Raw genomic sequence first — 24,261 nt, 5'->3', positions numbered from 1 at the left:
AACAATTCGGTAAGGAAATAAAAAACTTGCACAATACCCATTAACGAAGAAACTTCTTCAAAATGAGGTATCAATTCGGTCATTCATAGATAAGAACTAATCATTTCAAGCGTATTTTTTTATTTTTACTACATTCGTGAATTTAATTAAAAAAATATTTTTTATCTTTATTGATGATAATTATCAATAAAATTTATATATTATTTAACTTGTTTAAAATATTTTAATAAAACTTTATTATCAATCAAAAATAGTTGATAAATAGTAAAAAAAAATTTTAACTAATCCATGAGATATTGCTCCACTACTCCAGCCAAGGCAAATTTGGAAGCAACCCATCCGTACCAATATCATCAATCAATTCCAAAGTCGTTGATGGCTTTGGCAATTTTCTTCCAAAGCATTATCCAACTTTCACACAAATATTTTTCAATCTAAAAGCCTTTGCCATTTATGTATGTTAATGGTCCACTTATTTCTGACTCAAAACTATTCCAAATTTTTTAACGGACAATGACCAATTGTTTCAATTTTCTTTCAAAAATACTACTTATGATGATCATGAAAAGGAATGTAAAATGGGGAGAAGAAGATTTACAGATTATCATATGAGCTAGTAAATGAATTGCACTACTCTTTTAAATCCTTCAGCCCCACTGATACCAAGTAATTTCACTTTTACGGCGTCTCGGAAGAGATTTTAAGGCAAAAGGGTCACCAAAAAAAAAAAAAAAAAAATATGGCATAGTATTACAAATTCATATGTTTGCAAATTATTAAAACAGCATAGAAATAAAAAGAAGATGAAAAATAGCATAGATTCTTCGAATCCAACTTTCAAAATATCAAAGTAACGATTTAAACATTTTAATCAGAATAATATCTACATTTTATATTTATTTAGCTATCTTAAATAAGAAAAATTACATTAATCTATTCCTAAAAACCAAACATAAACATTCAAATAAGTAGCCTTTGTGACCTAAACAAATAGTATGAATGACTTAAAAAAAAAAAAAATAGAAGAATTAACCTATTCACCATTAAATATTTAAACTAAATAACATAAAATAAAAAATAAAAAAAATATTTATAATATTTGTGATTGTAAGACACAGATGGCCAAAAGTAATCCTCCTGGGGCAATAAAGGCAAAAGGCAAGTGAGAATCCTCAAAAAAGCGAGGCACCCCTGATTTAATTCCAAAAAACCTTTCTGATTTCAACAATTATGAGAAAATTAAAAAAAAATAAAAACAAAAATAAAAAAAATGCCGACGTTGACTCAATATCTTTATGATCTCATAGAATACATCACTGCCCAACTTGAACGCAACCGCGTCTCTAAGAATTTGCCTATAAAAAACAAAATGTTCATATAAATATACATATATATACGAAGACCCATTAAAGGCCACGTCTATATCCCAATCCCAAACGCGTTTATATTTCAAGTCCAATTTGGTCCCCTGCTATGGTGGGACCGATTTATCAACCATGTTCATGCCATATCAGATGGGTCAATCCGATAAAACGACTATACCAACAATAACAACAACATTTTCAAATCAATCCCATTAATCTAATCATTAATTTTACTGCAAGTTAACAACCACTGATTAAGCCAATTATTTTAATTTACAAATCCCACTTTTTTTTTTTTTGTTTTTAATAAAAGAAAACAAAAAAACAAAAACATTTTATTTATATATACACTTCAACTCAGCCTGGCTTATAGTTTTAACACCACCCAAAAATCCATCACTCTCAAGGAACAAAAAAGAAAAAATAAAATAGAAGAAAAAGAGAGGAAGAAGAAGAAGAAGAAGAAAAAGAAGAAGAAAGAACAAGTCTACAATCCACTCCATGGAAGCTGAAGCTTCACCGTAAGTTACATTTCTCATCTTTATCTTCTTTTTTCTTTTCTTTTCTTTTTTTAAAATAATTTTTCTTCCAAACAAGAAATTAAATTTGACTCGGACACTATTTTCTCGGAAACTTAACAAGAATATATATATATTTTTTCCTTCTTCTTTTCATTTATGTTGAAAATTCTTACCGTTTTTATTATAGGTTTGAAACCAGCGAAATGCTTTCAACATTTCTGGCATCGACTCCACTGCTATCCGAGGCATGGAGACTATGCAGCTTAGCCAATACAACCGCTCCGATGAGCTTCGTTACCGAGCTCATCGGAGATGTGGGTTACGTGGCTTTTTCCGGTATCCAAATGGTCGATGTTTCGGAACCAGCCAGTTGCAGAGAGATGGTGCCGTTAGAAAGTGCCGGCGGCCTAATCGAAAATCCTTTTCATCCATTGTTGAGTGCTCGTAACGAAGATGAAGAACCACTCATGGTGCATGGAGGGCTTCTAAAACTCTTCTTTGGTTGCCAAAATTTCCGTGATCAGGTCAGTTTCTTATCCATCTGACAGTTTTTTTTTTTCCCTTTATTTTATTTCCTTTTTGGCCAATAAATTCATGTTTTTCTTCTTGGGAGGTATAATTTGGTATATATATTAATAGTATATGTACTATGTATACTAAAATTTTACTTTATTAAACGGATTGCACATCTTATGTTGTTTGACCGTCACCTAATTACATAGAGTTCTAAATGGATATCTGGTAGATTAGGTTCTACGTGATCTAATGCGGTTCGGGCAACATAAAAAGCTTGACTTGGTGTACCAAACAACCATATATATATATATATATGGACAAAGATGGAATAGGTGGTATACATAATTCCGCGTATAGTTTGTCTTGCCGGCCAAATATGGTTATGATGATTCTTTTCTGACATTTAGCCTCTCATACATTGCTCTGGCATTAAGCATATCTTCTCGTACATCTCTGGCGTTTTGCTTGATTTTATATATATATACCTTTATTTTATTGGGTGATATAGAACAGTATATATTATCCGACTAAAAATATTATGTAGATTATTAATCAAATGATAGTCATATTATACAATATTATATAATGAGTCCACCGTGATTCAATATAGAATAACTATGTATGTATATAATTTTGTTACAGTAGTTTTGTACATTTTTTTTTTTTTTTTACAGTAAAGATGTTCAAATCATATTAGGTAAAACATGAGACTTGGATTATAAAAGTACAATCTGATCAGGTATACATAGTATTAAACACCACAAAACTTCAAGCTAAATAATTAATATTTGGACCATAAAAAATTAACTAGGTTATTATTTTTAGGTCCGAATTAAAATAATTTCTACTAGGTTAAAATTGTTAAAGATGTGATGGTGGTATTAGAACATTTATTGTAGTAAAAATAGGTGGTCTTTAGTTGACAAAATATGCCCAGCTTTTTGGTTTGATGTTTATCTTTACATATATACACACATTTGAAAGGTTTATAGGAAAAGAACTTCATAGCGATCCTAAGGAGGTGAAATAAATATTTGGTTTATTTATTGAAGCCTATAATTCAAGACTAGAAAGTTATAGTAAGAAACCGTCAACATTAATTAAACTGGGAATCCTTCTTTATTTTTTGAAACAAAAATGGGAATTCTAATCTTAATGCAGTTTTAAGATTTTTTTTTATATTCTTATATATATTTTTACATATATTAACAATTTCTATAAAGTATACATATTAATTTCAAATAGCTTTTATTTAGATGTTCAAATTAAAACCCTTGAGAAATAATCGTATATAAATCTAGAATGTGATAAAAGTAAAAGTTAAATCTTGTGCCTGTCTAAGATACAAATTTAAGAACTCTTTCTCTTTTTGAAGTGATTATACAGCAACCTAATATTAGAATAAAATAAATATTGAGCACATGTATAAGAAATTAACTTTGTAATAATTTTAATATCAGAAAAAAATTGTTATAATTTTATTATATAGAAATAAATCCCTGGTCCAATATTTACACTGCTGGCTTGATGACCCGGTCTAGGAGGCCGGAGAGATTTTAATAATTTCCGTACCTCAGTTTTGAAGTTTGAATAAAATAATATATACGAAACTAGCAACTTTGTGGTCTATGCATTAGATTAGTTGCATAAATAATGCGCATGAGATATTTGACTGGGATTGTATATGCATCCCTTTGTATCTATTATGAATAATGCCAGAGAAATATTATTTTTTTAAAAAAAATTATTTAAATATTTAAATATTATTATTTGATTAGTTTATATTTAATTGTATTTAATTTTTAAAAAATTATTTATCATTATCAAAGTTATATTAATATATTAACCAATTAATTAAAAATAAAAATAAGTATATGTTCAATAAAGTGTTTGACAAAATAGACTGTGCCTCTACCATTACTCATATGGTATATATTATAAGCTCATTTTTATTTTGGGATGTAAGCACCTAATAATTTGAGTTTGATACATACATTTATATTATACATGTATAGTGTGAAATGTAGGTAGATATTTTAGATTCAAATAATGTAGTATGGGAGAATAAAATGATTGGACCTGAATAATGGGTGCTGGGGTCGACACTTCTGTGAAACACACATATAGAAGTCTTTATCTTTTTCTTTTACATATATACTTATATTTTATTAGTATTATATATGATCAACCAAGTGATGCCATTATATGATACTAAGAAAGAAATCCCGCCGCCACATTAATTTTACCTTTTTGAACTCCATATCCTTATCTGTTAATAGATCTGAAGCATGTGAAATATTCATCATGTGAAAAATCTGGTAGAAGTTAAGTTGTTAGAGATATTATTTAATCATAAAAATCTTAAAATAGCTTTATAAGTTGATGATTGGTAGAAAGTGAAAGAGCCATTAAAAAAGGTGAAACAAACATATTTTGTTTTGTTTTTTTTTTTAATGGAAAAAAGAGAAAAAGATATATATATATACACACAGAAGAGGCTCTTATCCATGATTTTGGATTTTACATATATGCATAAAGTTTATTTTTTTTTGCCTTTTCGACAGTTAAAAGAGTATTTTTGCTATTTGTGTCTATAGATATAAGTGGAAAATAAAGCAAAACAGGAAAATGGGTGCAAATAAAAATTACCTTTGTTTATTTATTTATTTTTCTTTTTCTTTTGAACTTTGCTTGTTATGTAAAGTTGATGTTTATATTTAAAGTCAGGAAAGATATGTTTTCAATGTAAAGTAAATTAGTTGATATATCAAATACTAAAAATGTCATTTCAATTATCTTTTGCTATTGATTATGTTAGCAGAATCTCAACTTACAAAGACAATTATATTTATATTTTTGATGTATCAAAATCCTATAAGTATATTAGGTAGCAAAAGTTCTTTTCTATGAATCAATGAGAAAGGGTGGTTTCAATTTTTCAATTCAATTCCTATTGAATTTTAAAAATTCAGCCCCCACCTCAGAAAAGTTAAAAGAAAGGAACAGAGAATAGAAGAATCTATTTATTCCATGATCACTTTGCAGAAGAATTCTTAGGTATAGAATAGCCCTCACAATGAAAATAAAACATTTAGAAAACTAGCCCAGCTTTACCTACCAAGACATGTGGTACCTAACTATACATATTGCCAATGAAGACTGTTAGATGAAATTTGCAGTGGGTTTCTTTCTCATTCACTTCCAATGGCACCTCAAAAGATATTTGCTTTTTGATCTTATAAAAATTCAGATAGCATCTATAAAGTTGTGCATGCACCAGAATGAGTTGTTTAGTCTTGAAAGACAAATTGCCATCTTTAGCTTCTACATACATGACAAAAAGGTAAAGGGAATGACTGCAAAATTACCATATACATGCAATAGGGTATATAATCCATAATCCGTTCGACACGTTTGAGTTGTAGCTGTAGCTAGCTTTCTCCAACCAATTATTCCTTACTTTATTATTAGGTTTGCTTTCCTTTTCACTCGTTCTATCTCTGATGTTATGCTTTATTTGTATGCGTGTTGACTACTTCTATATATATATATATATGTGTGTGTGTGTGTGTATTTTTTTTTTCTTCTTCAAATTAATGTTGAAAGTTTGAAACAAAACCGAGTCCATTCTAAAGAAAAATTAACTCAGGTAAAAAGTAAAACGATATATGTTCTGATTAAACGTTTATGAATTCAACCATAGTGAGACTTACCACCAATATCATAAACTTATAACTATTTGATTAAATAATTGATGGATTATCATTTTCGTTCGTTGTGGGGATTCACACACTTTATGTGGTGAATGACGCAAAAATCTCTTTTTTGATGTGATTGCATAGGACGGAAAACGACATACAAAGTAGAAAACCGACACGCAATATTAATAATATTATCTTTTTTTTTTTTTTTTTTTTTTTTGGGGGGGGGCCTTTCATGCTCAATTGCTTTTTGTTGTTGTTAGGTTGTAAGGCATTGTTTGACTCAAGTCGAGTCGTGATTTAGCCTTTTCCTATATATTAAAAAAAAAAAATACCTAATTCGGAAAAGAATATATAGGTCCCCATTTTCACACAACACAAAAGTGGGTTAATTTTGTTTATATGTAAGTTATGAACATTAATTTTGAAGGCTATCCTTTTTTTATTACTGTCTAAATTTGATTAATAATGTTAATAATCTTAGTTAGCTATTTTTTTTTTCTTTTTAAAGGGGTTTAGATATTTGTTCTTTAACAAAACACCACCCTTAAAAGTTTTTAAACTAGAAAACAATCTATAAAGACCAAAAAAAAAAAAGTATCTATTTAATATTTTTCGTATCCAAAAGCACAAGTACTATAATATTCCCAAGATGCTTTTCTTTTAGTTTGAATGTTCTTTGAATAGATGGTGGTGGTCAATTTTGAGAGCTTCCATGAAGGTTGGTTGCGTGGCCACTAAAGGTTGTCTTTCATTTATTTGTTTCTTTTGCCTACACTGAAGTTTGGCTTTATTATTATTGATAAAACCCTTGAAAAGAAATGAGTACAAAAAGGAAAAAGAGACGAAAAGGATGAAAACGATTAAAGGAAGGGCTGCCGAGACAAATAGACCAAATTAACTATGTTATTTCACTTTCATATACCATATTACTTTGTTCTAATTAGACCCTCTCCAGGAATATATATATATATATATATATATGCAAAAATTCTACATATATGCTTGAATGTACATGCAATTTATTGCTTTTTCGTGATGCATTGTCAATAATTTTCATCTTCATCATTACCTTTTCTTTTCACTTATGTATTTATTTTGAAAATTTGGGTGTGATATATGTAGAGCTCTCATCCACGATGATATGAATTTTGGCTAGTGAAAACAACAAAACCCAACTACCAGGCAAAATCCTAAAAGAAATTTTTTTTAAAAAATAAAAAATGAAAAATTCAAAGGATGACTATTAGTTCTACAGTTATTCTTAGTACTCACTTAGCCATCGCTGCAGATAAAGTAGAGGCCAAGAAGAAAATTAGAAGTACCTTGACCCTACTAAGTGCAAGATATTCAAAATGAAAAATTCTTATTGTTAAAAAACAAAAAAGACTTTTGGTGAATTAAGATACTTTTTGAGTTAAATAAAATTTAAACATGATTATTTTAATTAAATAATTTCATAGTCAACACATGTAGATACAAGGAAATAATCAAACATATGCACAACATGCAGGTTTTGGCGGTACTGCAGAAAAGCAAATCGATGGTCTTCACTGGCCATTCCTTAGGAGGATCAATTGCTTCTCTGTATGCTCTTTGGCTCCTCTGCTACCTCCATTCCTCATCTTCTTCAATCCCAATCTTCTGCATCACCTTCGGTTCGCCATTGCTAGGCAACGAGTCTTTTTCCCGGGCCATACTAAGAGAAAGATGGGGTGGAAATTTCTGCCATGTTGTCTCAAAGCACGACATAATGCCAAGGCTACTTTTTGCTCCACTGCTCACTCATCAGCTGCATTTACTTCTAAATCATTGGCATCTTGCCATGGCGTCTCAACAGATAGGAAACCCCGCTGGAGTACTCCAAGTCCCCGACGAAGATAAAGCCAGGTTCCTTAGGTTCGTGTTGGCTTATTTGGAAAGGTCATCACAGTTGGCAGTGGAAGGGGAAAGGAGGGAAATGTTTTGGCCATTTGGGAGCTACTTGTTCTGTTCCAAAGAAGGCGGAATTTGCTTGGAGAATGCAGTATCTGTGATAAAGATGATGCATTTGATGGTTGCAACTGTTTCTCTTGATGAATGCATTATGGATCATCTTAATTATGGAGATTATATTGGGAATTTTTCTTCACAGTTCCTCAAGAGGAGGAACTTCATGCAAGGTGGATTAGGTCCTTGTTCAAGCTATGAAGCAGGGCTTGCCTTGGCATTGCAGTCCTCAGGAATAGCTTGGCAGGTAGTGATTTCTTCTCTACATTTTTTTTTGGGTTTTAAGTACTTCAAGCATTGTCTATATCTTTATTGGTTTTCGCACAAAAGACTCGAAGTCACACTGTCCCATTCCTGTTTTCATGCCAGATACAGGGAAAGAAACTAGATATATTTTGTTCATCATCCCAGCGTTGCGACTCTTAACACTTACTAAATTCAAATCATTTGTCTTCTTTTATTTCAGAGACAATGACAATCCAGATGACAATGACCTCTGTAATAATCAAACCAAAGTTCGATCACACTCGTGACTAAAAAACTCCCAAGTTAATATATGTCCAAATAAAAAGAAAAGAAAAAAAAATCCTCTGTTTCCTCGTATCCAATGTTTTTCTTTTCTATTTCCAGTGTATATTGGACTAGTTATATAATGAACAGAATCAAGGTCATGTTTAGCTGACATTAAAAACAGTAAAGGGACAGCAAAGGAGAGTTCAAAGTTTGTCATATAGTTTTGGACTAAAGTATACTATTTACTTAAGGCAATCCTATAATAAGGTTGGACTAGTTTCTTCATTGAATGTATTCGTGAATTAACCATGTAGGAACCAGCTGCTACACCAGCCAAAGAATGCCTAAAGATGGCAAGGCGATCAGGCCAGAAACCAAATCTGAATGGTGCTAACCTTGCTGTAAGTTTATCAAAGATTACACCTTACAGAGCTGAACTGGAGTGGTACAAAGCAACTTGTGACGAATCCGATGATCAGATGGGGTACTATGATTCCTTCAAGCAAAGTAGATCATCAAAAAGGGGTCACAGAGTCAACATGAACAGGCACAAGCTTGCCAGCTTTTGGAATAAGGTGATTAGCATGTTGGAAAACAATGAATTGCCCTATGATTTTCATAAGAGAGCAAAATGGGTTAATGCTTCCCATTTCTACAAGCTGCTGGTTGAGCCATTGGACATTGCAGAGTACTATAGGTGGGGTACACACAAGGTCAAGGGCCATTACTTGGAGCATGGAAGAGAAAGGAGGTATCAGATTTTCGATAAATGGTGGAATGAGAAAACAGTGGTGAATGGGGAAGGAAATAACAAGAGAAGCAAGTTTGCGAGTTTGACTCAGGACTCATGCTTTTGGGCAAGGGTAGAGGAGGCAAGAGAATGGCTTACTAGTCTCAGAAGTGAGAATGATCCTAGGAAGAAGGAGCTGCTATGGGAGAATATCAATAAGTTCGAAAGGTATGCGAGTAATTTGGTCGAAAGGATGGAAGTCTCTAAAGATGTTGTAGCGAAAAATTCTAGCTACACTTTATGGGTAGAAGATCTTAGAGAACTGAAATCACAGGTGGAGCAGATCAGGCCTCAGTTTCCTACTTTCAGAGATGGGGAAATATTTCCCTAGTGTAGAATCTGTTATGGATATGTAATCCATATGTCTAACTAGTTGTTGCTTTATTTTTGCAAATGACTAAAAATGTTCATTTCTATAAAATGAATTTGTATATATATATATATATATATATAGCAAACTTACAAGCACACGCACACTCACACAAGAAGCCATGCAAAAGCACTGCTCAAGAACTGAACTCAAATATAGGCATGGACTTTCTGCTTTCCTTCTACCAAGTTCCTATATTTATCAGTGGATGATTAATTTTGTTCATTGTGAAAGCAATAAGGGAAAGGAAGGGAGACAGGGGAGTGGGACAGAGTATCTGAATTCAGGTTTTTGTAATTATTCTAATTTAAAACAATGCTAATCACCTTTGCCTTCTGACCAACTTCATAGGTTCTTGCTAGACATTGACAGAGAAGAGCAGACGGTTAAAAGAATGCGAATTGTTTCGTGCTAATCATAGTAGGCAGCATTGACATGGTAATCTCATCAAATATAATATGTATAAGAAACCAAAAAAAAAAAACTTCTATGTATATTAATAGGTAATTAAAATTCTGACAAATTTCCTCACAAATAGAATATGTATAAGAAACCAAAAAAAAACTTCTATGTATATTGATAGGTAATTAAAATTCTGACAAATTTCCTCAGGTAATCAAACAAATAAATGGGATCTTTGTTTTTTTTATTCCATGTTGAAGAATATTATACCTTTCCATTTTGTATATCAATGTTTCTAACTGGTCCCTTGAACCATTTCCTTGCATCCAACACCCACCAAAGCATTATCAGACCCAATCCAACACCTAAAGCAACAGGTGCATAATTGAATGTATCCCAAGAGATTGGATAATAGGTTGGCAAAAGGAAGACAGAGCAGGTATAACAAATCCATAGGAAGGCCACCAAGCAAATTGGCCTTCTTGCTTTCCCCAGATAAAAAGGTCCAGCCTTGAAATTTTCATCAGACATTATCAGTCTTGCGAAGATTGGAACTGCATAGCCACCTACCCATCCGATTGTGCATATGGAAGTTATGGCAGTGAAGACTACATTGACTTTCAAGATTGGAAGTCCAAGCAGGATGCAGATGGCAGCACAAAGCCACACTGCATTGGATGGAACTTTGTATCTTGGGTGCAATTTTTGCCATACAGACGAAAATGGAATGCCTTTGTCTCTTGATAGAGCGTATACCTTAAGCATTCCAAATCACAGTGAGTTGATATTACAAAATAGTAAATGTAAAGTTATGCCCAAAGAAAATATAACTAGAAAAATATATTATGAAAATGAATGAAAGCCTCGGAGTCATGCATGCATATGAACATACACATTGAGACACACAACATTGTATTTTGACAAATTAAAACTAATTTTAAAAAGAAAATAAGAAATATTTGAACTGTTTAAGACCTCTAAGGCATTCTAACCATATTGGATTAAACAAAACTTCATCTTAGAAGTATCGTATTCTGTCTATGCATTTCATCATAGATATTTGAAATATACTATATAACATTCTAAAAATCAATGAACTCCAGCATTTTGTGAAGTGCAAAACCTTTCAGGAAATTGTATTGTAAACTCATTGTTCTTAGAAGGTTTTGATCAGTGAAGATGAATGTAATTTGCCTCCACCAGCAAATAGTTAGTCATAAAGTAAGTTGATGATCAACCTAATCATCTGAAGATAACAAAATGATAGAAAAGGATTTGGATGATGTGAAAAAGAAGAAAAAGGATACTCACCACTCTGGCCGCACTAGTAGTGATTGAAAGACCTCCAAAGAAGAATGAACCCCATATAATGAACAGCAAAATGATTGCTCCAGTAGCGCTATGATATCTCCCATGAAATGCATCGTAGATAATTTGTGCTGGCACAAATGCTCCCGCAGTCTCATTTGTTGGATCATACAGGTAGCTAAAATCCTGAATGAAAGGCAAAACATATTAGATTAGTTTATGTTTGATTGTAAGATCTATCCCAAATCTACCTCACTCCCTAAAGCCTGAGTTATATCCCAAGGATGAAAACATATAAAACCAAAAAACTTTCATCATAGAAATATAAATTTTCCAAACTAGAAAAAGCTCCAAATGACCACTACTAAAACATTCAAATGCAGAGTTTTTATCAAAACGATTTGTGGAAGTGAAAAAGATTTCAAATTTACTAAGCAACCATTATAACTTTTTGAATTGATGACAGGGAGTATATAGGCATAGGTTTATTATATAATGCTGTATTATATGTCTTCTCTCGGCTTCAAAACACCCTAAATTACAAATTCGAGCATGAGAATAACAAACCTGAATGCTGAAAGTAAGGGCCAAGATATAAGCCCACCCGAAAACTGAAATGATCCCGATGCTGGCCAGAATTGCTATAGGACCATTCTTATCAGCACCTCTGGTTTCTTCAGTTAGATGTGCTGCAGCATCATATCCATACAGTGAATACTGACTGACAAGAAAGGATAGAATAACTGCATATGGTTTGCTTGATACTCCAGTTGACTCTGGTGACATATGAAATTGTGTGAACACGTAAGAAGCAGACTTAGTAGTCATTGCTACAAGGGGGAGCATTATGACAATAACTAACCCTCCAATTACCTGCCAAAGAATAAAAACTGCCATCATTTTACATGCACTTCTAATGGAATTTCACCATTATTTCTATTTTTATATCATCTATATAATTGCAGTACTTAACATTCCTAGTTTTATTCTTACTTTGTACGTGATGATGATACCCATGAGATATAAATGAATATGTGGTTGCACTAAATATAGCATTTTCTCAAAGAGAAGGCAATCAAGAGGACTAAGTTGTAAAGTTCAGTTTATACCTGCCACCATATGGAGATTACATCGATTAAGGCAATCACTTCCAATGCAAATGTGTTGAGAAAAGCCCATATGATAGTGAGGCCGGCATACATGCATAAGAACAACCATTTTGGAGCAAAATACCCCCCATCTTTGTTGGTGCCAGTGCATAATAAAATGATGCTCTGCAGTGTTTGTGATCCTGCATATGCCTTCAGAACCAGTAAAAGAAGTTTAAATCCATTTTAGATGTCATTAATTCATGTATTCTTTTCTCTCTTCGAGAAAAAAAACAGAAAAAAACTGATACCTGAGTGCCGATCCCAGCAATTAGCCCTATGGTCTCAAGCCAAGCACAGCACCATGATGCAAATGGACCCCATTTGGGGCCGGCTAAATGGGCAGCCCAGAAGTAAAGAGAACCAGTAGTCTGTTTAAATTACAATTACATGAAAGTTAAGCAAACTCAAAGCCAGTAACATGCATAGCATTTACATAAATGTAACTTTCTTTTAGAGATCAATTCTGTAAAGATGTTTCGTTGAACTGCTGGGTTAAAGAGTACATATTAAAATTTCCTTTAACTGTTTTAACAACAAATAGCAAAATTACATCAATTACATATCTTAAGAGTAGGTTTCATGAGGGCTATTTACTATGTGCCCGAGTAAACTCCAGCTGCAAATCAGTATGTGCATTGTTTAAAGGAAGTGAAATTTCAATACTTTCTCAAGCATCCATAACACTATATTTCCTTTCTTTTAGAATTCATTTATGCTTTAATAACTATGCTTTTGGATAATGAACAAATATTAAAATACAAGTAAAAAATTAGATGAATGAAATATTCAGCACATTACTTAAAAAATTAGATGAATGAAATATTCAGCACATTACTTAACTTGTATGTAAGAAAATTAACCTGTAGGTAAAAACAATTCAGAATTGTGATCCAGATATATATCTTAAGCGTACAAGTATACAAAAATATAATAACAAGCAGACATAGGGTAAAGACTAACCGGGAAAGAGGAACAGATCTCGGCCATAGCAATACCAACAAACCAGGTGAAGAATGATACTACAACCCATCCCCACACAAGACTTGCAGGACCTGCATATAAAAGGCTTGAACCATATAGGGGTGTAATCCCAGTAAAAAGTGTCATCGTTGAAAATGATATTGCAAGAGTTTTAAAGAGGGTCTGCAACACATCAAATAAAAAATACCCAATCAGTAATATTCAAAAAGGAAAATATGGAAATATCAAACACCTCCCACTAAAGAAAAACTATCAATAGTATCTACTACTTAATCAAAGAACAAGGAACATAATTACAGCAGACCAATATAGAATACCGAAAAATAGGAAGGAAAAGGAAACATATGACAGAGAATTCAAATCAAGAATGATACCATTTCTCTTCTGAGCTCTTGTTTGTATCCCAACTCATTGAGCCGCTTCTCCCCAGCATCCATTTCTGGGATTTCCAATATCTCCGGTTGGTTTTGCCCCATTAAAATCAGCAGGGGTTTAAATCACTAATTTAGCTCAAACTGTGTTTTTCCATAAACAACTCAAAAGTGGAGAGGATGAGGAGGAAGAGGTGGTGGAGTTGACCAAGCACACAGAATGCTTTTATATCACTTTCTTTTCAAGTTTTTCAGAAAGTCCTGCTTTTCGGGAAAACCAAGTTGATGATGCATTTCAAAGTTCACACCCCCCTTGCAAAGTTTGAATTTTCGTTATTGGTTGCCTCCAACAAAACTATTTATCTGAAGTCATCTCAAGCTTTCCAATTTCACACCAGTTTGCATCCCAGACAAGCACATAGTTGCCTCCTTCATTATTATTATTTTTTTTTCAGTAGGCAATGTTTTACAAAGAGAGCCGACTTCCATGTGAACATGATACAATTGCACACCCGTTTTTCAACAGTTTTGACTTTTCTTTAGTATTTTAAAGATTTCCTTGATTTTGAATAAGAGATTTCCCGTCAAAGAAGGAGACTGTATAGCTATCTCAGGGTTGGACTCTGTCTATCATAGAATATTTGAAGTATTTCTCTAATAGACTAATAGTGTACTTGTTGCATATTCATCCACGTAAAAACCATCTTAGCAACTTGGATTAATTATACCATTAAAAAAAAAGAAAAAAAGAAAGAAAAGAAAATACATAAAGGTTGCTTCTTATCCTCGGAAGCAGACATAAGGAAGAATACAAAAAGGGCATTTTTGAACTCAGATTTCCTTTTTTTTTTTTTTTTTTAAAACAAAAAAAATTCGCTCTTTTATTTTTAAGTTACCTTGTTTTCTCTGCGACCTTAAGGAAAGAAAAGTAGTCTTTTTTTTTTTGCTCCCCCTCCTCTCATAGTCTTCAAATTTTGATAATAATATAATAAAAAAGAAAAAAAGCAATTTGAAAAACTGAATAAAAAGGGTTTAGGAGGATCCATATAATACTAGTCAAACAGCAATAACCTGTTGCACTTGTATAATAAAGTCGTCAACTGCAGCTTATCATATTTCTATAATTTAATATTTTTCCCCTGATTAATGGTCAATCGGCCAACAAAAAGACGGATCCAAAAAAGCAAAAAGCTCAGAAATCATCAATTTAGAGTTTAGACAGCTGAGTACAATATCTCCTGACCATGCTAGTACTTTAGGCAAAAGGAATGAACTTTAGCATCCCAACAGTTTCCACAAGCTGAGCCAAATTATTATTTTATTTTATCCATTTCTAGTATATTCGCTGTAATCAAATGGCAGGGATACATATCTGGATATTGCGAGTTGATAATAATCTCAACTAAAACAAATGCAATGTCAATATGAAAAATCACAATGCTTTGGTATTTGGAAGGAGAAATAAATGCCTGTAAACCTAGCTTTACATTGTTCAACTTAGAAGCAGCATGCAAGCATCTGCTGAAGAGCATAATCATGAAACTTCTTCAGAATTTATATTGAAAAAATAAAAAAGATGTATACAAACTGAGAGTTGTTGAGGCTCCTGATCATGCTATTCACCTAACTCGAAAGGATGATTAGGCCTTGCAAAATGATTTCTTGTCGTGATTCAGACCCTCATATGGATAATCACTAATGGAGCAAAGTGGATCTGCATACAAAATAATTTGGTATGGTCAAATATGATTATTTGTCATCATTAGACCCTTTTATGGATTAATCACTAATGGAGCAAAGTGGATCAAAATATAAAATGCTTTGGTAAGGTCAAAAGTGATTTCTTGTCATGATTCAGAGCCTCTATCCTCATGGACTAATCACTAATCAAGCAAAATGGATCTGCATACAAAATGATTTGGTAAGGTCAAACAAGGTCGAGTAGGTATAGGTTTATAAAAAAAATAAATAAATAAATAAAGAGGTCAAGTAGGTATATATGGTATCACAGACACACACATGGATGCACTAAAATGCAAAATCATAAGATGAAGATCCGCACATTTGGGTCTCAAATGACCAATTAACGACTGCTGTTTCAACACCAGAAAAAACGCGGAAATAAATCCGGAAATAATTCATTTTTATTGTGGTTTCTAATGCCCCTTACCTTCACCAGCAACCTTCTTATATCCTTGCTTCAGTATGGATTGGCACAAAACAAATGAGTTGCATTCATATGGTATTTAGGCTTTGATGTGTCAAGCAGAATGATAGAAATGATCATTGCAATAGAAGAATTGGTTTTCATATTATATTACTGGTGCCGAGTCAAATGAATGAAGAACTTGCTCCAACACTGATCTTGTATGGGTGTCAAGTGGACTTTCTGGTTTGTCTGAGTGAGAAATATTTAGGATGTAAAGCTTCTTCGAGGCAACAAATGCTGCTGAAAATATCTTCTTCATCCCTCCTCTAGTGCTATCAACCTTGTATTCAAACTCATACACTTGCAAGCCTCCCTGACCTAATCTCTCAGTGACTCCAATCACCTCAGCCTCTTTTGTACTTTCCTGGATATTGAGCAAAGTCATGAATATATCTTTCAACTTTCCATAAAAACAAAAGCATGTAGTATGTATTTGATACATCTTCATGGCCTTAAGGAGAACAGCAATTGCAGCTTATCAATCAAAACTGTATGTGAGTTGCCCTAGTTCTTGGACACCATTGTGAATTTTATCCTAAAAGGATAGCCATCAACTTCTAAAGCATCCCCATCCTTACTAACTTCCCAAACAATCAGAAAAGTCAACGAAAATAGAAATGCATTCTCTGCCATAATCATCTAGATAAATTCCTTCAACTTTTCACTCAATTGGTATGAAGCATTTATATTATTCCTAAGCAATCAATATGCAAAGCCAGAATGTTATTAGAAAATCAAACTGAAAAAGGATATAGTATACCTAATACATGCCTAATTAAAGGGGAAATTTCCTGTTTTTCCTGCTTAGATATGAATTTACTATACATGAAGAAAGTACTAGAAAGGCATTCTATAACTTTCTCACACAAAACTACTTTATTGTGTGAATTTCCTTCTTATTATTTTGTTTTACAAAGACTCAAGAGGGCATAAAACTGACACAGAATGTTATTACATGTTTCTTTTCACATTCATTCAATTCATGGGAGAGTTAGGCAATACCCATCAAGAGCATCATTTAAGCATAACATTACCTTGCGCCTTTCGGCTTGTATAAGTTTATCAGCAACGAATTGAGGACTGCCAAACTCTCCAAGGGTCTTAAGACGAACTGGGTTCACCACAACCCCAACATTGTTACTCCCCTTGTTTTCTTCTTCAAACAGAACAGTTGCCCCTGCTTTATCAACCTAAAAATTCATCCAATAACCAACCAAATTTACACATAAAAATCCTCCAACAACACCTGAAAAGCTACAATCTTGATATAATCACATACACAGAAAAAGAAAAAGAAAAAAGAAGATAACAATCTTGAAAAACTTAACCTTAATCCAAGAGGAGGGCCTGAGGAGGGTAAAACCCTCCTTGGAATCAGTGTACCTCTCGAGCTCCAATTTTTCAGCTGAAATTGCGCTAGGCAAATTTGGCAAAAACCCATGCAAGAAAAGTGATAAAGCAGAGAGGCCAAGCTCCCTCTTGCTCAAACAAATTGATGGGAGTGTTTCTCTTTGAGGTTCGCTGAATCTCTGATACACAAAAGGTTTGGGCAGTGAATTTGAGAAGAGGGTTGTGGGCGAAGAGAATGTGGGTTTGAAGAGATTGATGTGTGAGAGTGAATAGCACGTTTGCAAGGCCATTGTTTACAGAGGAGGGAAGCCCAGAAGAGGAAGAAGGATGACCTCCTTCACTAGCCTTTCATCGTCAACCGCTCCTCATTATTATTGTTTTTATTATTTAAAAACAAATAATTTTTTTTGGCCTCTTAAATGCAAGTATGAGGCCAGTCATTTATAACTCGTATACAATCGAACACATAATTTTCAAAATTAAAATTATTTTAGAAAATAAAATTTATAAATTACAGTTCAAATCAATTTTTTTTTTTACCGAATCGTTTTTAATATCTAAAATAATAAGATGTGTTTTGTAGATGTGGTAAATGCTTTATAAAATAAATCATCGAATACTTAACTATATATAATATAAAACATATTTAAATTTATTTTTGATATTTTTAATATTTTAGTTAATGCATTGAATGACTAATTTTTTTTTTCTACCTGAAACATTTATTCAGAAAAGTAATAATTATTTTTTTTCCAATCTTAGTGCTTTCATTAAAAGTATCTTTAGTGCCTAATTTTTATGAAAAATAAAAAAGAAGTACTTTTTAATTTTTTTTAACCAAATATAATCAAAAAATTTTAAGCATTTATTAGAGCACTAAAGGCATTTCCAAATATGCCATAATATCATAAATATAGGACATTTTACCGTTTATTCACATTCTTGTTTTATTTTTAAACTGTCCTAAGAGGGAAAAAAAAAAATATTATATAAAATTCCAAACCCCCTAATATTTCCTTCTCGAAAGGAAATCGTACATAATAATGGTCGACTAGTTTGTTTGTTGCAACCATGTAGGATCCAGCTGCCACTCCAGCAAAAGAATGCTTAAAGATGGCAAGGCGATTGGGTCATACACCAAACCTGAATAGTGTTAACCATGCCATTAGTTTATCAAAGATTACGGCCTACAGAGCCGAATTGGAGTGGTTTAAAGCATCCTGCGATGAATCCAATGATCAGATGGGGTACTATTGTTCCTTCAAGCAAAGTGGGTCATCAAAAATGAGGTCACATAGTTCAACATGAACAGGCACAAGCTTGCAGCCTGTTGGAACAAGGTGATCAACATGTTGGAACACAACGAATTGCCTTAAATTTCCATAAGAGAGCATAATGGATTAATGCTTCCCATTTCTACAAGCCACTGGTTGAGCCATTGGACATTGCATTGTACTATGGTTCAGGTGTGCACAAAATCAACGGCCATTACTTGGAGCATGGAAGAGAAGGGAGGCATCAGATTTTTGATAAATGATGGAATGAGAAAACAACCGTAAACGGTGAAGAAAATAAAAAGAGAAACAAGTTTGAGAGTTTTGACACGGGACTCGTGGTTTTGGGCAAGGGCCGAGGAAGCCAGAGAGTGGCTTGCTAATCTCAAAAGTGTGAATGATTGTTCTACGAAGATGGATTTGCTATGGGGAGAATTATCAATAAGTTCGAAAGACATGCAAGTAATTTGGTCGAAGAGGAAGGAGGTCTCTAGAGATGTTGTAGCAAAAAATTCAAGTAAAAAGATCTTAGAGAACTGAATTCACAGAGAGATATGGGGAAATATTTCTTTAGCTTAATTGTAGAGATTTAATCTGTGTAAAGCAAACAATATATATATCCACAAGTAGCAAACAATCCACAATCAGTCCACAAATAAATAAATATAGATGCAATAAATGATTTCATAATAAACCCAATAAAAAAACTAGAAAGAAAAAGACAAACACATAAATATAAGAGGAGAGAGAGAGAAAAACATACAAAAATTTTACATGGTTCGATCAAGATTATCTACATCCATAGACAAATAAAGAGATGATGATTTTTATTAATTTGAAGAAATTACAAACTTAATTAGCAAAAGCATGGCACCATTAATGGAAATTTTGAAGAATCCACTATTTCGGTCTCTAAAACCAGATGAAAACCCTTTTTTTACTGTTTGGCATGAACTTCTAGACTTACATATCATTAAAAAAGAATCAAATAGTAATTTCACCGATCAAATATAAGAAAAAATCTCTAACCGGGTTTGCTGCTTTTTTTGTTTTCCTCGCTTCCTTCCTCTTCACTTCATCACCAAATATCATCCTATCAACTCCTCATAATCATAATTATTTCCAAGTTTCTTAAACAAGAATTTGGAGTTACAAAAACAACGTTAATTAAATCCTGTGATGGTTATTTATTTCATGTGTCTTACTAGTTGTTGCTTTATTTTTACAAATGACTGATTATGTTCGTTCCTATAAAATAATTTGTATATTTACAAATGATTGAATATGTTCATACCTATAAAATGATTTGTATAGTATAATATATATATATATATATATGAAAACACTAACATACAAGCACACGTGCATGCAAGAGCACTGCTAAGAGCCGAACTTAATTATGTACATGTATTTTGTGCTTTTCTTCCCCCAGTTTCCTATATTCATCATTGGATGAAGGTTTTGTAAAAAGAAATAAGGAAAGGAAAGAGACAGGGGAATGGGACAGAGGATCTAAGTTCAAGTTTGCGTAGTGATTCTAATTTAGAACAATGCTGCTAATCACCTTGCCTTCTAATCAAATCGACTCATAGTTTTTACTAGGCATGACAGAGAAGAACAAAGATTAAAAAGAAGAACAAACGATTAAAAGAAAGCAGATCCTTTCCTTGTCTGGCATGTTAATCTCAGCAACTATAATATGTTTTAAGAAACCAAAAAACTTATATTAAGAGGTAATATAATTTGTTTCAGTTATTAAATTGGTTATGTGGTGGGTTCAGGTTCTCTTTTGTTTGGTTAAGTTAGAGGTATTAGTTTTGTATATAAGGTTTAGATAATAGAGTTCATTTTTGCAAAACAGAATGAAAATACAAGTTTTGTGTTCTTTATTTCTATTTGTTTTCTCTGTTCTACATCAAGGGTCTATGCTGTATTCTTCTCTGGTTTTTGTTCTAGTTGAAAATAATAAAAAAATTTAACTTAACTTAATCAATTATTTAATTTATAAATTAAAATTAAATAAAATCAAACTTATAGTTAAAAAATTATTAACTAAAAAGCTTTTCAATCTAAAGGAGGATTTTTTTTAAAAAAATATTTATAACTTTAAATTTTTTTTATTTTCATTTATATCTATATTTATAATATTCATAAACAGATCTATTTTTATAGCGTATTTTTTTAAAGTGGAATTCATTCTTTTTTTTTTTTTTTTTCATTCACTCTATCTATTCTGAATTTATCCTTTATTTATTTATTTTTTTTCTATTCACTCATATCTCTTCTGTTTCATTGATTTTGTCTAAATCCTCATTTTATTCTAAAAAAGGAAGAAGAAGATCTTCTTCAATGGATCTCTCTTGTTCCTGTTTTGATTGTTGGATTTGACTAATCTAAAGATCTATATAATCCTAATTTTATTTTATTTAAAAAAAAAAGAGTAAATGACTATTTAGCATTTAGCTTCTTTTTCTTTTTTTTTTTTTTTTTTGGTTTTTTGATTGAAGCATTTAATTAATTTGGTTATTTATTTATTTAATTACAAGTAATTTGGTTTTGTGGTGCGGGTGAATATGGTATAGTGTTGTGTGTATATATATATATATATATTATATTACACACATGGTATTTATATGTATGAGAGGTGTATACATATGGAGTAGTACCATCATTGGGCTAACGAATAAAGGCCCAATATTGAGACTCGCGCTTGGGCTTCTGAGTAAGGCATTGTTTAGCGTTGCACATAGCAGCTCTGTGGGAATGACACAGCTTATAAGAAAGAAGAAGAAGAGGAAGAAGAAAGAATTTCAAAAAATAAGAAAAATAAAAATAAAAATAAAAAGTAAAGAAAACGAAATGTCGGGGAGGGAAAAGAGAAAAGACGAGGAAGGCGCGTCGGACGGCGACTCGGAGGGCCACGCGCCTCCCAAGAAAAACCTGAAGAGGAGCTCCGATGAAGATTCCGACGAAATCATTGTCTGCGACCTTTCAAAAAATCGGAGAGTCAAGGTCAGGAACTTCCAAGGGAGGATTATGATCGACATTCGCGAATTCTACGTCAAGGACGGCAAGGAATTGCCTGGAAAGAAAGGTTCTTCTTCTTCTTCTACTTCTACTTCTTTTTCTGCTTCTTTACTGTGCTTCTCCACCTTTATCTTTGCTTTGGAGGTTTAGGGTTTACTTGCAAAATTTTGTTTTATTTTATTCTATTTTTCTATGATTTCTTGTTTTGCTTGTTTGAAGAAGAAGATGAGTGCTGTAGTTGAAGCAAACTATCATTTGTAGAAATGGTGTTTATTTATGGAAGCAGAGCTTGACTCATAGGAAGTAGTGAGACCTGTTTGTTGGGGTCGGATAGTTGTCGTTTCTAATCCCCAAACATTGCTTTCTATGGAGATATAGATAGTTGCTCACGGCAGAGAAGAAAGGTCTTGGAGAAGGTTAGGAAACTGTATGGGAATTAGGCAAAACTTTCCTATTCGCTGTTTAGTTTTGCTTAATTCTCTTAATTTCTCAAAAAATCCATCTTCACAAACAGAATTGAACTAATTGTTTTCATATATCATGCTTAATTGGGAGCCTGAATTTACTGATATTTCGAAACTGTGATTGGAGCTGTTTACTTTTCGTAGTATGCTTGGGTCTGGATTGGTGCTTGAGGGTTCATGTTTCTGATATAGTTTGGTGATTGGCTAACGGAAAGGTAAAAGATGGAAATAAACACGAGCATTCCGTGTACATTTCTTATGTAGAGCATTAGTAAATTATATGCAGCTTCCAAATCTTTTGATTGGGTTGCTCTTTTTGCATTTTCGCGTTAGTGCTTCTGCCTGTTCATCCGGAAGAACTATTAGAATTTAGACTTTCAAAGTTTACAGGGCATGTATACCTTTCAACAGAAACCATTGTTAGATCAACGTACAATTTTGTGTTGCTTCTCATCATAGAGACATTGTTAGAGGACTCTGTGGTTGTGGGCTTTAGCTCTAATGTCAGGGTGTGATTTGTATGTGTAATTGCTAAAGCTGCTTTGAGAAATAAAGTTTCCTTGACATTCCATTGGAGAGTGACAGATAAATGTAGGTTGGATTGGTGAAGAGTAGGAAACCATCCTAGTTTTTATTATTTTTTGATTGTTTAATAGTTTTTATCTATCATTATCTGTTACTTTTGCTACAACCTCTACTAGCAACAAAACTTACCACCATAAGAAAATACCATTCCTTTGGTTATTAGTGCTGCATCATTGTTTCATATATTGTTCATCAACTATAGTTCTTGTTGCTACTAGTCTTGGACCACCAATAGCCACCTCAAAATAAATTATCAGTATTTTAATTTTGGTCATCAAATATTATCAATTATCAAAGAATTCGAATTTATTCACCTTTTGCTTACAAATATAAATCTTTATTGCAGCGGTGAATTTTACAACCTGAACTTTAGTTATTAGTTAATTTGTATTTATGTTATTAGTTACTTCAACATGAAAAGCTCAGGCTACATTGGTTTGTGATCCGAAAATAATGTTCATATTTTTCACTAAATTCAGGAAAATATATATATATATATATATGGTATGCTGATGAATTGAAATTTAAAAACAAAAAATGCCCTGCTATAGAATTAAAAGTTGTGGGAAACTCAGGCAAATAGTAAAAGTTTGTTTGGCATGTATATCTGAAAATGTAAGGATATGTGTCTCTGGTAAATGTTCATCATTCAGCATTTATAATTGAGTTTTAGTTTTATCAAGCATCACCTACTGCACGCAATAATTTGTACTATGGTTTGGCTTTTGGTTGATCGCACATTTAATATTGTTCCTTGACATAGAGGGAATTAGCTCATTATGCATGTCGTTGACAAGCTTAGGGCTCTCCAATTATGTTTTTGATCCTGTTTATAATTAGGACCTGGATTAACTATGTTTGCCTTCTTTCTCAGGAATCTCACTAACCATGGATCAGGTATGTTCCTTGACACTTTTACTTTGTCCACACTTGTTGGGAGTGTTTTACTCATCTAGCATTTTGTTTTGCAGTGGAACATTCTGCGGGATAATATAGAAGAAATTGACCAGGTGGTTAATGAATCCTAGGAAATCAGAGTCAATGGATATGGAGAATATGTTAGCCTCTGGGGTGTTTTTTAAGGCTGCTAAATACTCTTGATCCATGGTTATGGTGTTTTTAATGTTTAGAATTGAAACTTTTTGTTGATATATTATATATATGCTTATAGGGTCCAAAACTTTATTAATAGGGCTTTTCCTTTTGTGCTTCAGAGCTTGCATCACTAAACTAAGCAGTTTCTTAACATAATTTGTAGGATGTTTTTTTTATCTCTGCTAGTCTATAATGCAGTAATCCATACATGATCCATGCTCACAGTTACTTAACGCCATAGTTTGTTGGAAATGTTAGATTTACATTTTTTGGCTGCTGT

At 32.6% G+C, this 24,261-nt stretch overlaps 4 protein-coding genes across 7 annotated transcripts; 2 read left to right on the top strand and 2 right to left on the bottom strand.

Annotated features, from left to right (window-relative positions):
• The first annotated feature begins 1,719 nt into the window (after positions 1-1,719).
• LOC107404877 (lipase-like PAD4) lies at positions 1,720-9,835 on the top strand. The gene is made up of 4 exons (XM_016011872.4): positions 1,720-1,885; positions 2,073-2,409; positions 7,616-8,338; positions 8,919-9,835. Exons 1-4 carry the CDS (start codon positions 1,866-1,868, stop codon positions 9,723-9,725), a joined length of 1,887 nt encoding a protein of 628 aa, XP_015867358.2. The 5' UTR covers positions 1,720-1,865; the 3' UTR covers positions 9,726-9,835.
• A 396-nt stretch (positions 9,836-10,231) lies between these two features.
• LOC107404878 (amino-acid permease BAT1 homolog) lies at positions 10,232-14,634 on the bottom strand. The gene is made up of 7 exons (XM_016011873.4): positions 13,981-14,634; positions 13,586-13,768; positions 12,874-12,993; positions 12,584-12,775; positions 12,042-12,347; positions 11,478-11,660; positions 10,232-10,922 (listed from the first exon to the last, which is right to left on the bottom strand). Exons 1-7 carry the CDS (start codon positions 14,080-14,082, stop codon positions 10,431-10,433), a joined length of 1,578 nt encoding a protein of 525 aa, XP_015867359.2. The 5' UTR covers positions 14,083-14,634; the 3' UTR covers positions 10,232-10,430.
• A 712-nt stretch (positions 14,635-15,346) lies between these two features.
• Positions 15,347-17,939, bottom strand: LOC107404874 (psbP domain-containing protein 2, chloroplastic). Its single transcript, XM_016011869.4, has 4 exons — positions 17,515-17,939; positions 17,221-17,376; positions 16,148-16,550; positions 15,347-15,691 (listed from the first exon to the last, which is right to left on the bottom strand). The coding sequence occupies exons 1-3, from the start codon at positions 17,824-17,826 to the stop codon at positions 16,290-16,292; spliced, it is 729 nt and encodes a 242-aa protein (XP_015867355.2). The 5' UTR covers positions 17,827-17,939; the 3' UTR covers positions 15,347-15,691; positions 16,148-16,289.
• A 3,642-nt stretch (positions 17,940-21,581) lies between these two features.
• Positions 21,582-24,203, top strand: LOC107404875 (RNA polymerase II transcriptional coactivator KIWI). Of its 4 annotated transcripts, XM_048479912.2 has the most exons (4): positions 21,582-21,904; positions 22,446-22,516; positions 23,761-23,783; positions 23,858-24,203. In XM_048479912.2, the coding sequence occupies exons 1-2, from the start codon at positions 21,670-21,672 to the stop codon at positions 22,499-22,501; spliced, it is 291 nt and encodes a 96-aa protein (XP_048335869.1). In that variant the 5' UTR covers positions 21,582-21,669; the 3' UTR covers positions 22,502-22,516; positions 23,761-23,783; positions 23,858-24,203. The 4 variants fall into 4 exon arrangements, 3 of the variants coding, with proteins under 3 accessions (XP_048335869.1, XP_024924615.2, XP_015867356.2); XM_025068847.3 differs by lacking the exon at positions 22,446-22,516 and having other exon boundaries at positions 23,727-23,783; XR_009639773.1 differs by lacking the exons at positions 23,761-23,783; positions 23,858-24,203 and adding an exon at positions 22,057-22,253 and having other exon boundaries at positions 21,585-21,904; positions 22,446-22,460.
• Positions 24,204-24,261: the final 58 nt, after the last annotated feature.

This window comes from Ziziphus jujuba, chromosome 7 (genome assembly GCF_031755915.1).
Source record: "Ziziphus jujuba cultivar Dongzao chromosome 7, ASM3175591v1".
Taxonomy (NCBI): domain Eukaryota; kingdom Viridiplantae; phylum Streptophyta; class Magnoliopsida; order Rosales; family Rhamnaceae; genus Ziziphus; species Ziziphus jujuba.
This window is presented reverse-complemented; position numbering and strand designations above follow the sequence as displayed.

Excerpts from the sequence above, each read along its gene's own strand:
- LOC107404875 (XM_016011870.4), top strand. The coding sequence starts at position 21,670 with ATGTCGGGGAGGGAAAAGAGAAAAGACGAGGAAGGCGCGTCGGACGGC. Across the intron at positions 21,905-23,760 it reads GGAATTGCCTGGAAAGAAAG|GAATCTCACTAACCATGGAT; the intron begins GTTCTTCTTCTT and ends CTTCTTTCTCAG. Across the intron at positions 23,784-23,857 it reads TCTCACTAACCATGGATCAG|TGGAACATTCTGCGGGATAA; the intron begins GTATGTTCCTTG and ends TTTGTTTTGCAG.
- LOC107404874 (XM_016011869.4), bottom strand. The coding sequence starts at position 17,826 with ATGGCCTTGCAAACGTGCTATTCACTCTCACACATCAATCTCTTCAAA. Across the intron at positions 17,377-17,514 it reads GGCCCTCCTCTTGGATTAAG|GTTGATAAAGCAGGGGCAAC; the intron begins GTTAAGTTTTTC and ends ATGAATTTTTAG. Across the intron at positions 16,551-17,220 it reads TACAAGCCGAAAGGCGCAAG|GAAAGTACAAAAGAGGCTGA; the intron begins GTAATGTTATGC and ends CTCAATATCCAG.
- LOC107404878 (XM_016011873.4), bottom strand. The coding sequence starts at position 14,082 with ATGGGGCAAAACCAACCGGAGATATTGGAAATCCCAGAAATGGATGCT. Across the intron at positions 13,769-13,980 it reads AAGAGCTCAGAAGAGAAATG|ACCCTCTTTAAAACTCTTGC; the intron begins GTATCATTCTTG and ends GATGTGTTGCAG. Across the intron at positions 12,994-13,585 it reads AGATCTGTTCCTCTTTCCCG|ACTACTGGTTCTCTTTACTT; the intron begins GTTAGTCTTTAC and ends TAATTTAAACAG.
- LOC107404877 (XM_016011872.4), top strand. The coding sequence starts at position 1,866 with ATGGAAGCTGAAGCTTCACC. Across the intron at positions 1,886-2,072 it reads ATGGAAGCTGAAGCTTCACC|GTTTGAAACCAGCGAAATGC; the intron begins GTAAGTTACATT and ends TTTTTATTATAG. Across the intron at positions 2,410-7,615 it reads GCCAAAATTTCCGTGATCAG|GTTTTGGCGGTACTGCAGAA; the intron begins GTCAGTTTCTTA and ends CACAACATGCAG.